This window comes from Haliotis cracherodii, unplaced genomic scaffold (assembly GCF_022045235.1).
Source record: "Haliotis cracherodii isolate W230 unplaced genomic scaffold, xgHalCrac1.p SCAF_7, whole genome shotgun sequence".
Lineage (NCBI taxonomy): Eukaryota > Metazoa > Mollusca > Gastropoda > Lepetellida > Haliotidae > Haliotis > Haliotis cracherodii.
In genome coordinates, this window is record NW_027266330.1 from 16,964,013 (window position 1) to 16,978,162 (window position 14,150).

Here is a 14,150-nt window from a genome sequence, read left to right on the forward strand (position 1 = left end):
AAGCATGTTGGAATGACGCTCCCGGGTAGATACTCTATGCACTTGATCGCTGAGACGGTCTGTTTGATAATTGGGAGCATATGTTTCAAGAAGTTTCGATTTTGTTTATTATTAAAAAAAACACATTTTTCTAAGGATCGGATCACCGACTTTAACCCTAACATGACGGTAGATCAGAATATAAGTACTTTAACCATGTCATTTAGCAGTTATCTGTATGAAACTGTAATTTATTGGCGATAAATTGTTGCTATATCCATAACATGTCCGACTGTCCTTTGAGATAATAATATCTACCTGTGTATGATTTGAATAATTTAGACGTGAGTGAATTAAATACAATGTACAACAAACTACGGTTATAACGAACTCAAAGAGACCACTGATTTAGATCGTTATAACAGTATTTCGTTATTAGCGTGTAAGCATGTAAGCAAACTCCTGGGACCAAACATTGAGTTCGCTACATCCGTCAGTTCGTTATAAGCGTGTTCGTTATAAACGTAGTTTACTGTAGTTATGTTATTACTTTGTAATAAGAACAATAATGAACAGAGCGAAGTTTGTGAGAGAAGCTCTTATACAGTCGAACCCTTGTACATGTATAATGAAATAGCAACATATTAGCCACTACCGGTTAAGGACCACCCAATTCTGTCATATTACTATAGTTACGTTTTCAGTATTTGGCGACTGTTTTCAGAGTACCAATATTTTCATAAAGCTTGTAATTTGTTGGTAAAATCTAATTGTCAAGTGTATACTTTCTTTAGACATTGAAATACCCTCACCTTCAAATGTAAATGTATTGATATCTCTCTCTCTCTCTCTCTCTCTCTCTCTCTCTCTCTCTCTCTCTCTCTCTCTCTCTCTCTCTCTCTCTCTCTCTCTCTCTCTCTCTCTCTCTCTCTCTCATTCCTCCAACATATGTCATACATCTCAGCATTATTAGCCTGTAACAAATACAATGACACATTCGAGTAGTATTGACCTTGTGTAAGATCAATATATACACTAGCGCTGTCTAATTAGACAACAAAACGATATGTAATTCATATCACGCCAGTATTTATCATAACAAAAGACGGCAATTAACAATCCGAAATGAAACTGAAGCGTATTGACGAGCAATGTTGGGTGCCAATTAGGGATAGCCATTTCATCAATACTCGTCTAGTTTCTCAATTCACCAATTGATATTTTTGAATAATGAGCATTGTATTTTATACAATTTGACAATTATGTTGACACCTAGTCGTGCTATTTATTCATTTGATTGGCATTTACCTTCGGGTTTGCTAAGAATTGAATTGTGATTAAAATTGATCGAACATGGGCACACCTTTTCATCTTGAATTTGTAACAATAGTCGAATTCGTAGATGCATTAGGGAAGGACATTTATAAAGCATTTTTCAACGTAGAACTAATCTGTTTCCCATGGGTAACGAAGGCGTGATACTGTAGCCGGTTTGACTTAACGCGTGTGATATCTAGTTGCAGGTGTTCTCGTGTTCGCATGTGGGTTCACTGGTGAGTCGTTTATGTTATAATTGGTAAGAGAAAAGCAACATATTTTTTTTTAATCGGATCACCGACTTCACCCGCCACACGCAGCGAGTGTTGCCGGTAGATCAAGATATAAGTTCCTTGACGGCGTCATGTAGCAGTTACTTGTGTGAAGCTGTAATGTATTAGGTTGTAATTTTACTTTTTGTGTTGGTTGATCACACTGCTTACACTTTCGGAATTTCTACTTTTCTATCCACGTTTGCCAGGAACGTGTAACTCCATTAATTATTATTATTTATTTTCTGGACTTTAATTAAAGATACATATTTATGTCATTTAAGTTCTTATTTTATTTAGTTACATATGTTCTGACAATTATTTTTTACTATCTTTTTTATGCTTCTATGTTTCACTTCATGGCACGAACACTTTACAAGAAATAATTAAAAATGTCTATAAGAAATGTGTTATATGTTTTTTTTTATTATTATTATTATTATTATTATTATTATTATTATTATTATTATTATTACAGTTAATTATCAACGCGGAAGTCTCAGTTGTAATTCTGTTTAACATGAAACGAGTCAACACCACTTATTTGTCTTTTCCAAATAAGTTTATTTACAGTTGTCATATCACTGACTGCGAAAAATATTCGTTATTCCTTGTGTGTTTGTTTTTTAACGCCGCACTCAGCAATATTACAGCTATATGACGGCGATCTGTAAATAATCGAGTCTTGACCAGACAATCCAGTGATTGCATCGATCCACTTAATTGGGATACGATGACATGCATCAACCAAGTCAGCGAGCCTGACCACCCGATCCCGTTAGTCGCCCCTTACGACAAGCATGGCTTGCGGAAGTCCTATTCTCTACCCGGATCTTCACGGGTCTCGTTATTCCTTACATTATATTTTAATATTATGAGTATGAAATATTGTTGAGTCATTGTGAGGCTAAAGTGACAGATTCTATTTTCCAGATGTCAGGTGTGCTAATATGAATCAAGGAAGCTGCCTGTGTGTGGATGTAGGATCAGCTCACGTGGATTTAACCTGCATGAGATAACAACGATGTGCTTATGCCAATCAACAATCGGATTAAAGTGAAATCAACAAGGATGCTGGATTACTAGCCTCTAATGTGTGCGATTGTGCAATATCATTGTTCGTCTTGTGTGACCGGACAGCGAAACTAAAACGTAAATGGTGAAGAAATTCAGATGGATAATGATTATAATTATTATTTGGATTTCCATAAATGTGTTTAAGAGAAACCGAAATTCGTCGACGTGGTGGTGTGGAAAGACGTCTATGTGAAGTTCCTGAATGTGGTACGTGAGTGTCTGATCCAGGTCGGTTTGCTGTGTCACATGTGACATATATCTGTCACGGATATGTGGTTGTGGCATCATGTGACCAGATGTGATTCAATTCAATTCAATCATTAGGAATAAGGAAACCGTCCATGTTGTTGAAATGTTGGGCACAGACCTGTGAAGTAGCGTACGTCGACAACAAAAGACTACATTTTATGGACAGAAGACTACATTTTATGGACAGAAGACTAAACTCTATGGATAACTGAGTATCTCCTGTGAGTGAAGACGACGTGAAATGGATGAAAGCGCGCCTTAGAAGACGCACTGGGTTTGAGATGGATTTGAGTATGCCATGTGGATTTGAGAATGCTCAATTTCATCAGGAGCTAAAGGTGCGAGATATCCCACTTTGGAGGAACCCCAGGGTGAACATGTTGCATGAAATATACTTAACAATATTGGGGAGCAGAGCACCCAATAACATGGATTAGACCTTTCTACATGACAATTTGAAATGAATATGTTACTACACCTGATGGATGTGAAATGGATGGGATATCACACCACATGGATGTGAAATGAATGGGATGTTACACCAGACGGATGTAAAATGGATGGAATATTACACCACATGGATGTGAAATGGATGGGATATTACACCAGATGGATGTGAATTGGATGGAATATTACACCAGATGGATGTGAAATGGATGGGATATTACACGAGACGGGTGTGAAATGGATGGGATGTTACACCAGACGGATGTGAAATGGTTGGGATATTACACAAGATGGCCGTGAAATGGATGAGATATTACACCAGATTGATGTGAAATGGATGGGATATTGCACCAGGTGGATGTGAAATAGATGGGATATTACACCAGATGGATGTGAAATGGATGGGATATTACACCAGGTGGATGTGAAATAGTTGGGATATTACACCAGATAGCTGTGAAATGGATGGGATATTACACCAGATGGCTGTGAAATGGATGGGATATTACACCAGGTGGATGTGAAATAGATGGGATATTACACCAGATGGATGTGAAATGAATGGGATATTACACCAGGTGGATGTGAAATAGATGGGATATTACACCATATAGCTGTGAAATGGATGGGATATTACACCAGATAGCTGTGAAATGGATGGGATATTACACCAGATGGCTGTGAAATGGATGGGATATTACACCAGATGGCTGTGAAATGGATGGGATATTAACCAGATGGCTGTGAAATGGATGGGATATTAACCAGATGGCTGTGAAATGGATGGGATATTAACCAGATGGCTGTGAAATGGATGGGATATTAACCAGATGGCTGTGAAATGGATGGGATATTACACCAGATGGCTGTGAAATGGATGGGATATTATCCATATGGCTGTGAAATGGATGGGATATTAACCAGATGGCTGTGAAATGGATGGGATATTACACCAGATGGCTGTGAAATGGATGGGATATTATCCATATGGATGTGAATAGGATGGAATATGACACCAGATGGCTGTGAAATGGATGGGATATTACACCAGATGGATGTGAAATGGATGGAATATTACATCGGATGGATATGAAATTCATGGGACATTCAATCAGTTGTGAAGTTGTTTGTCAAGGATCACAGAATATTTCTTTTAGAAAATTCATTATCATGGATTGGAAAGTACCCCAGATGGATTAAAGATGGATTAGAGAGTGCCTCTGCCTCAAATGGAGAGTACATGGTGTGGATTCTTGTGGTACCAGCCTTGTGGATGGTGTATTCGCGATGGATCACTGCGGAGGCAGTCGGGGATTCAGTGGATGGATGTACGACACTTTGAGTGATTCTCAGCGTGACCTCTCACTGGGGTCACCACAGCGCCGAGCGTCAGGTTGTTTACCTGTCTGGTCAATCAGCTGGACGCGGGAACGATTACAGGTAAGATTCAAACAAATTGATTTTGTTTTTGTTTAATCTGCGATCCACATTTTCAGGGAAGACATCGAATTATCGCTTTGCTACCGTTTTCCTCGTAACATGTAACAGTACACGTTTGAAGCATTCATAGTCGTAGATTCTCACAAAAAATGTGAACTTTATTAAATTTTCGTAAATGTATAACCGAAATCCTATGGTGAGAAATAGTTAATGAGTCATGAATAATCACGCAGAACTTCTGCAATGCGATGCGAAGTGTACGCAATGGGTATTACATTATTATTTACTTGCATATTTCACATTGTTATCGGTTCGTTATCATCGTTATCACATTGTTATCATCCAATACATAAGGGGTACGGGGCCTCCACACAGGAAATCAGGCTCGTCTGTTCACGTTACCCATCGCCACTCATGTCTATGCTGGCGACCCGCCTCTTCCCCGCTGATAGAAAGTGTGCCAGTTCACTAACTGTCTGACAGCGGCAGTATGAAGTCATTTTACGGGCGCTTCCATAGCTTCATACCATATTCAATACTTAGAGGACATCAAATGTGTCCCCCCATTCCACATTGGACGATCACATGACTTTCAACACGAGCTGAGGGTATGGTGCGCTTATTTCCTTGGTGTTTCTTAACCTGGGTTTTTTTTCTGAGCCCAACACAGGTATACATATTGCATCTACGTATGGTGTAATTAAAGTATAGGATAATTTTTATTATTATTTTTTTATATTAACCCTCTAGTAACCAGCGTATCACCAGTGATACACAGATTCTAAATTCTTCTGAGCCAGCTTAATAAACATATGAGATGTAAACAAATCCTTCTGTAGTTTCACAAGTTGATATATTTTCAGATCATATTTCATTTTGTAGTGAAGTCCTAATTTTAAATCTAACTTGGCACTTCCTGTTTTGGTCTTCTTGACATGTGCTCATGGTGCCAAAAAGGTATGTCGTCAATCCATCAACATCCAGGTAAAGGCAACTTAAATGTGTATATAAAGTATTGTTTTCGATTCTTGAATAGTTTTGTTTATAAGTAGATGTCATTATTTGGTGAAAATAATTGTATTTTGTGACATACAACCAAATAAAAAACATCTGTATCACCAGTGATACAATGGGACATGTTATTTTTCTTTGTATCAGCAGTGATACATTTTGGATATTTAAAGAATCTTAGATTTATTTGCTTGGAAGCTACGTCCGTGGCTGGAGGCCTTGAAAGAGAGATGTAAGGAGATCCCACAAGAAGAACATAGAGCTGTGGATGAAGTTCTGATCCTGTTCAAAGGGAAGTCCTCGGTGAAACAATACATGAGGAACAAACCTCACAAGTGGGGGTTCAAGATGTGGGGCAGAGCTGGGGCCTCAGGAATACTGTACCAATTTGAGGTGTACCAAGGAGCAGCCATGAATGTTATGGAACGCTCCCCACTTGGCATGACAGGTGAGGTAGTCATACGTATGACATCAACAATTCCTGAAGGTCTAAACTACAAGGTTTTTGCAGACAACCTTTTCACTTCCCTAGATTTGGTGGACCAGTTGAACAAGCGAGGAATCCTCTATGTTGGAAAGACCAGAAGACCCTAATGAAAGAAGGTCGTGGAAGTATGGACTCCAAAGTAGAGGTCAACACTGGTGTGATTGCACTGAGGTGGTGTGATTGCACTGAGGTGGTATGACAACCGCACAGTTGATCTGGTTTCATCCTATGTTGGACAGGAACCTGTGCGTGAAGTGAAGCGCTTTGACAGAAAGGAGAAGAAGAATATCATGGTCACCTGTCCCAAGATAGTACAGGAATATAACACATTCATGGGAGGAATAGACCTGCTGGATTCTCTGACATTTCTGTACAAACCTGGAGTCAAATCAAGGAGATGGTACATGTACATCTGGTTTCATACCCTCCACATTGCATTGGTTAATGCCTGGCTTCGCTACCGCAGACACAGCAAACTTCTTGGTGTCCCTCATCACATGAAGCTATGTACATTTCAAGGACGCATAGCTGGCAGTTTGGTGTCCAGGAAGCAGACCGTTGGCCGTCCTCGAGCTACTGACTTCAGTCCTCCACCATCACGCACAGTAAGACGTGGTCTCTTGCCTGCAGAAGTCTGTTTGGACCAAGTGTCTCACCTTCCTGAGTGGGCCGTCAAACGTGAACGATGCAAGAACAGGAACTGTGCACCCCTCACATATGTGATGTGCTCTAAATGCAGAGAGTATGCAGGCTTTGTCAAAGAGAGGAACACTTCCACATTTGTAAAGAGACTCTTGTAATTGATCAAAGGAACCTGTTTCAGTGAGAGAAGTAACCTGCATGAGTTTTGTTACTGTTTGGAGTCAGTCAGTGACTGTCTTTGTGCTTCTGCAAAGTGTTTTAGGAGTTGTCGTTAATCACTGAAAGTGATTATACAGTTTGTATTTCATTCAATTATTTCACAGTATTTATTTTTCATGTTGCTCAGGATTTCTAGAGGAAAAATGGTTGTGTTCATAAAAATAGAAAATAATAGAATTATAAGCCAAAATAATCTCTTATCTATGTTTTAGTTGTTATTATTTAGATGTTTGGCCTGAGTGCTGAGTTCCAGTACGTATCACAGGTGATACATGGCAAACCCAAAACACTAATACCCATCGTATCACAGGTGATACAAACAAAATTTTGTAAACAATTGAACAAACAGTGGAAATCAACACATCTCTGTCTTAGTTTGACCACAGGTATGTCAAATTAGGATTTTAAGAATTTTTGGACAACTAGAAATAGTTCTGGTTACTAGAGGGTTAATTATATTAAATCGATCATTACAAGTACTAGTGGTTTTAAGCGTTATGCTTTGCGAATTATTCAGTGGTTTTATGGGACAGACGGTGGTTATTACAAACAGTTTTGTGTCTTCATTTCTACTTCATGTGAAGGGCATTTTCTTAACGAGATGAGACCGCTTCCGTGGTGTAACGGTAAAGCGTCTGCTCGGAGATCGGAAGGTCGGTGGTTGGGTCCACTGGTCGGGCACACCAAAAGACGTGAAAAGATGGTACTTGTTGTTTTCCTGCCTGGCGTTCGGCATTCAATGGGATAAATCAGGGACTGGTCGGTTCGGAGTCCCAGTGGGGTATTGATGTTAAAATGTTGCATGGTATTTCAGTGGGCTAGCACTGTGAACCCAGCATATGTCCGGACTAGCACAAACATCCATCCACACACGTGCATGCTCGTCGCTGTAATCTTGAATGCAACGTTGAAACCCATTTCATTGTCCAACTAGAGTATCCAAGAATATCATTTATATGCATAGGACAAGAAGAGTTATCTCCCTTACAAATGGTGCTCTAAATATTTTCCGAGCGCTTCAACTAGAAACGGAAACCATCTGTCTCACAGTCCTGTTGATTGTATATGGCCAGTGATGCTGGGGATTCGTGACGTCATGTGGTTGAACTATGTCAACTAACTTACTAACGAGCATGGCAAATGAGGAGCTAGGATGTGCTTAAAGTGGGTGTTTCTGGCGCGGATAGTTTTAACATATCTTAAATGTAACACCATGTTTGACAAATCTGTTAAGCTACATATGGATATGTAATTCTCTATTTTGTTTAGTGGAACGTGTTAATAGATGTTGAGTCACATCCATTTTGTTGATCCATATTTCCTAATCATATAAAATTAATTTTGAAAAAAATCGTAATGAGTGGATAAGGTATATGCAGTTTGAATTATATTTAGATCATGTGATCAAACCCTATTTCACCTCACCTTATTAAATCAATGTGCGCAATAAGTACTTGTTATATGAGTCAGAGCTCCAGATAAGCTTTTGGTGTTGTGGGTATTTTACCCATACATTTTAAAATCATTGGGTATCAGTAATTCTACCTGCGTATTCAAATTTCTGTTACCCACTAGTTTTTACACATGTGGGTATTTAAGTTAAATATTTTAAAACACTATTCATCTAGTCCCTGCAAACTGGTGTCGTGTGGGTTCGAGAGCTTTATAGGACTCAAAAATACCACGATACTTCCACAAGAAAGTGTGATGGCAAATGATCATGATGTAACTGTCATCGTGGAGTTTGGCAAGGTTGACGGAATGCCCGTTTATAATTTAAAAATAAGTTGCTGATTTGCTAATCGAATACGCAGGGTTACTTCACAATATTTTGATGATACGCACAAGTTTTATTTTTGTAGTGTATCTGTAATGTTCGTTGCGTATTTGATACGCTTGGATTATATCTTACTGTGTATTTCTGCATTTCTGATGCCTATTTCACGCAGATACGCAGCTTATCTGGAGCTCTGATGAGTGTAATTAATCTGTACACATGTTGCTTTGGTATCGAGAGGAACGCTGTACAGGGCATTTGCTTACATACAAAACACGTCATCTGACACACGCACACACACGCACGCACGAACGAACGCACACATATTCACACACGCATTCGCGCGCGCACACACACACGCACACGCGCGCGCGCCTCAATATTTGAATATTACTGGGCGTAACGTATACGCTCACTCGGGAACAGGTCTTAATTCTTTAAACTTTCAATCGTAAAATGATTGTTGGTTGGTTGGTTTGTTGCACTCAGCAATATTCCAGCTATATGATGGCGGTCTGTAAATAATCGAGTCTGGACCAGACAATCCAGTGATTAATATCATGAGAATCGATCCACGCAATTGGGATACGATGACATGCATCAACCAAGTCAGCGAGCCTGACCACCCGATCCAGTTAGTCGCCTTTTACGACAAGCATAGTCTTTTACGGCAAACATGGGTTGCTGGAGACCTATTCTACCCAAGATCTTCACGGGTATCTTCGGAATCTTCACGGATATCGTAAAATGGAATTTATCAATTTCACACAATGACAACAAAGTAAAAGTTTAATTCATAAGTGGATGACTAACTAACAGTTAATTCACAAAACATTTTCATTCTTTTGGGTTTATTTTTTGTTTGTTTGTTTTTTGTTGGGTTTTATTTTTGGAGGGGGGGTGGTGGGAGGGATACCAAGAAAAGGAATTTTTGGCTATAAAAAGAAATGTAGTGATTGGAGGGAATTGAACCAACCCTTTTAACTTTAGCTGATAGTTTCATTCAGACGATAAGGAGGATGTGAAAGGGTTATTTCCCCTGGGAAAGAAATTTTCATCATTTTACGTACGCTTCTTACAACAATTGCGTTAAAATGCATGTATTTATCTACAAAATATATTATTTTGCGCCGTAGCTCCTGGCCATGGATTTGAATATGTTAATCATCATGAGTGGCTTAATGAAAATGATATTAACAATCCTCGAACAAAGACGAAAACATATTCAGTAAAAGTATGTCGATCCTTCAGAGAGTTGACGAATATATGTTCACTCGAATTGGCCTTGGATCCGATATTATGACATGACTACAGACGTTCTGCCACGATCTTCACCCCATGTCCTTTATCCCTTTTACTGGTGCCTATTACGTCGATTAATTTCTTTTAAACATCACATCAAAAGAATGGGGATATTACTGCAGTGCTGCTCAACGTGTGATGCTGTTGTGTCTCCCACCTCATTCACTGGTGTCACGACTGAGATACACGTGTAGCCATAGAAATAGCCTAAGAAATTATTTAAAGAAACTGTGTAAAGTAATTATTTGAAGTAACTGTGTAAAGTAATTATTTGAAGTAACTGTGTAAAGTAATTATTTGAAGTAACTGTGTAAAGTAATTATTTAAAGTAACTGTGTTAAGTAATTATTTGAAGTAACTGTGTTAAGTAATTATTTGAAGTAACTGTGTAAAGTAATTATTTAAAGTAACTGTGTAAAGCAATTATTTGAAGTAACTGTGTAAAGTAATTATTTAAAGTAACTGTGTAAAGTGATTATTTAATGTTGCTATGTAATTATTTGAAGTAACTGTATTAAGAAATCATTTAACGAAATTATTTGTATACATTCTCCTTTAACTTGGACATTCTCCTGAGTGCAAAATTATAACACACACACTCAAACACAAATACACCCAAACCCACACAAAACAAACACACACGCACGCGCGCGCGAACACACACACACACACACACACACACACACACACACACACACACACACACACACACACACACACACACACACACACACATACACACGCGGGGTAGAATAGGTTTTCTGGAACCAATGTTTGTCTCCCCGTAAAGATCCGGGGTAGAATAGGTCTTCAGGAACCAATGTTTGTCTCCCCGTGAAGATCCGGGGTAGAATAGGTCTTCAGGAACCCATGTTTGTCTCCCCGTAAAGATCCGGGGTAGAATAGGTCTTCAGGAACCCATGTTTGCCGTAAAAGGCGACTATGCTTGTTGTGTCACTTTGAACGGGATTGGTTGGTCAGGCTCGCTGACTTGATTGATGCATGTCATCGTATCCCAATTGCGTGGGTCGGTGCTCATGATGTCATTTACTGGATTGTCTGGTCCAGACTCGATTATTTACAGACCGCCGTCGTATAGCTGGAATATTGCTGAGTGCGGCGTTAAACAACAAACAAACAATACAATATGACAAATAACATACACTGCAGTTCACCTTTGTCCATCTTTATTGGGACATCTCATAATCTTATTTGGTAAGTCTAGTGTTGGAGTAATATATACATCCATCTCCTAACACGCTCTACACAACATACGACTTGATTTGCTCACTGCAATGTCTTCCCCAAACACCCCCATCACCTGAGGGGGCGGTCGGGTATCCTAGTGGTTAAAGCGTTCGCTGGTCACGCCGAAGATCTGGGTTCGATTCCCGACATGGGTACAATGCGTGAAGCCCATTTCTGGTGTCCCCCGCCGTGATATTGCTGGAATATTGCTCAAAGCGGCGTAAAACCATAATCACTCACTCACTCACTCCATCACCTGAGTAAGTTAGCCAAAACGATACATCTATATAGGTGAACAGTATATTATTATAACCATATCATCATCATTTATGAATATGGTGACTTACCATGAAACACCAGACAAAGACACTGTATTATACTGCGAGTTGGTTCAGCATGGGCCGGATAGTGAGGTGAACGGATAAACAAGGTTCATATTTAAGTAGTCATGCAAAATAGAGTGGATGACAGAGGTCAAGCTAATAATAATAGCACTCAGTGTCCCCTGGTTTCCTTATAATCATTTGTCTCAAGCGCCGACGAACAGGGACATATACCAGCTTCGAAACTCTTGTATCGTGAGTGAGTTGAGTTTAACGCTTTGAACAGCATTTCAATTCTATCACACTCACTGCGAGAGTAACGCTCCAAGGGAGGAGGTCTCAGACATTTAACACTTCGGTGAAACCCACGAAAACGTGTTTGGTTCAGCTTGTAACATTATCAGGACGAATCTGACCCAATCGGGAAAATGTCCGCAATTCGCTTTGCAGAGTTGCGTCCCTTGTGCGTTCCAGGAACCTACGATCATCGGTTCCAGTCCCTCATTCTCCCTGATTATGTATCGAGGTTTGCCAGCCCTGTGTTATAGTATATGAGGCCTGTGTCACTTTGGTTTCTCCAACTATATCTGAGCTGTGATATGCTACACAAAAGAAGTTACAGACATGTCAGATGAACTATTAGTCATAGGAAAAAATCGGGTGTTCTTTAACCGGCATGGCAGATGTTTGACTGACAGGACATATTGGCTGTCGTCATATGAAACATTCTGGTGTTATGTAACTGACGTGACAGTTTAACAATAGTCATATGGGAAATACGAAGTTTCTTTATATTATTTTGAGTGGTTCATGTGTATAACTAAACTACCACCAAATCAAACTCACTTGGTCCACTTTAAACTATTGCAGTGGAATCAGAGAGTGGGATAGCCTCGTAGTTTAGTCCGTTCATTTGGACGTCCATGTTCGAATCCTAAGTTTGGTTCACTGAACACACGGTTTCTGCTGATCAGGTAAAGACTGTGCGACGTGCCCAATTGTATACCCTTGCACGTGGCCTATTGTATACCATTGTACGTGGCCTATTGTATACCCTTGTACTGCACCAGTGTCACCGTTACTCTATCAACCATCCTTTTGCCTGTCCAGACTCGATCAGCTAAAGTCACAGCGACAGAGCTGTCATGTTTCAAAATCAGCAACTCTCTTGCTATTCACAGCATGTCAGGACAGAACGCAGGTTCTAAATTCGCTTACCTTAACACACAAAGCATCGGGAACATTTACACAACATAATTAAAAATATGTTTAATTTCGGTTCAAGTACGTTGTCAAAAAATCCATATTGACGTTTATTTGCAAAATGTGCCGGGCACGTGTCAGTATCAGCTCACAATGAGACATATCACTTAATACAGGATGATGATAATAGACCATCGTCTCGCAGATGTACATTTCTATAGGAATGAAACCTGTCGTTTTGTCATCATTTGTTCTCAGTCAGATGGTCTGTGTGCTGTTGAAGAGACATGTGTTTCGCCTTACATTTTATGGGGCGATATTCACACCAATGTATATAACATGTATTGTGTTATCAATTGCAAACTACAAGATATTGGTGTCACGTTGCCGAGTCGGAGAATCGACTCAAGCTTGGGTTAATGTGTCAGTGTAGCTGTGTTAAGTCCACAGATTCAATAGCATTTTTTCTACATAACTGGTTTTAAACGTCGCCGTGTTACATTTTATTGAAGTACAACATACAGCGTTATATTAAGATTTTGCAGTCTAACGCATCCATTTGGGAAATCAAACTGCCTTGCAAAAAAAGTATACTCCCATGTTTTATGGCGGCTATAAAGGAAACAAACAAAAAACGGTTATTCTATGTGATGATACGGGTGTCATAGTTATATGTCGAACCATACGTTTGCAATGTTTCCGCAACTGTTTTCAGCCTAGTAACGTATTGATAACGTTTGTAATTTCTTGGTCACATCCAATTTTCAAATTATGCTTTCTTATGCCGGCAGTTTATTTTTCATTAATACATTCTCTTGAATTGTTTCTCGTTAAGCCAATTATATTTTGTATCATTGAAAACATATTATTCTTTTAACTTAGGAACGTAATACTATTTTACAATTGTTTGAAGAAATACACAAGGTATAAAACTGCAATTTCAACAACTATATTGCCTTCACAGAACTGTTTTCATAAACATTGTGCGTGTCTGTGTAAGGGAGGTAATTTGGATTAAAAGCACTCAAATACCTAGAGTTGCTCCCCTTTGGTCGTAGTCGTGATGGATCTGATTTCTGATAAACCTTGAACTTTACTTGACGGGTTCTGTTTCGCTGCATGAATATTTCACAAGTTACTGGATTATAAATTAATTT

General features: G+C 39.2%; 1 protein-coding gene and 1 long non-coding RNA gene across 2 annotated transcripts in view; both read left to right on the plus strand.

The window, feature by feature from the left end:
• The window catches only part of LOC139447741 (uncharacterized), a 29,651-nt gene extending 25,563 nt beyond the window's left edge, over positions 1–4,088 (plus strand). The window contains exon 3 of the long non-coding RNA XR_011652043.1: positions 2,502–4,088. This is a non-coding gene — a long non-coding RNA (uncharacterized lncRNA). The remainder of the gene's footprint in view (positions 1–2,501) is intronic.
• A 540-nt stretch (positions 4,089–4,628) lies between these two features.
• On the plus strand, positions 4,629–7,079 carry LOC139448707 (piggyBac transposable element-derived protein 3-like). Its single transcript, XM_071230255.1, has 3 exons — positions 4,629–4,781; positions 5,991–6,240; positions 6,490–7,079. The coding sequence occupies exons 1-3, from the start codon at positions 4,629–4,631 to the stop codon at positions 7,077–7,079; spliced, it is 993 nt and encodes a 330-aa protein (XP_071086356.1).
• Positions 7,080–14,150: the final 7,071 nt, after the last annotated feature.

Bases quoted from the DNA above. Each gene is read 5' to 3' on its own strand.
- LOC139448707 (XM_071230255.1), top strand. From the start codon at position 4,629: ATGGATCACTGCGGAGGCAGTCGGGGATTCAGTGGATGGATGTACGAC. The intron at 4,782-5,990 runs GTAAGATTCAAA...TTTGCTTGGAAG, and splicing joins GGACGCGGGAACGATTACAG to CTACGTCCGTGGCTGGAGGC. The intron at 6,241-6,489 runs GTGAGGTAGTCA...ACAACCGCACAG, and splicing joins CTCCCCACTTGGCATGACAG to TTGATCTGGTTTCATCCTAT.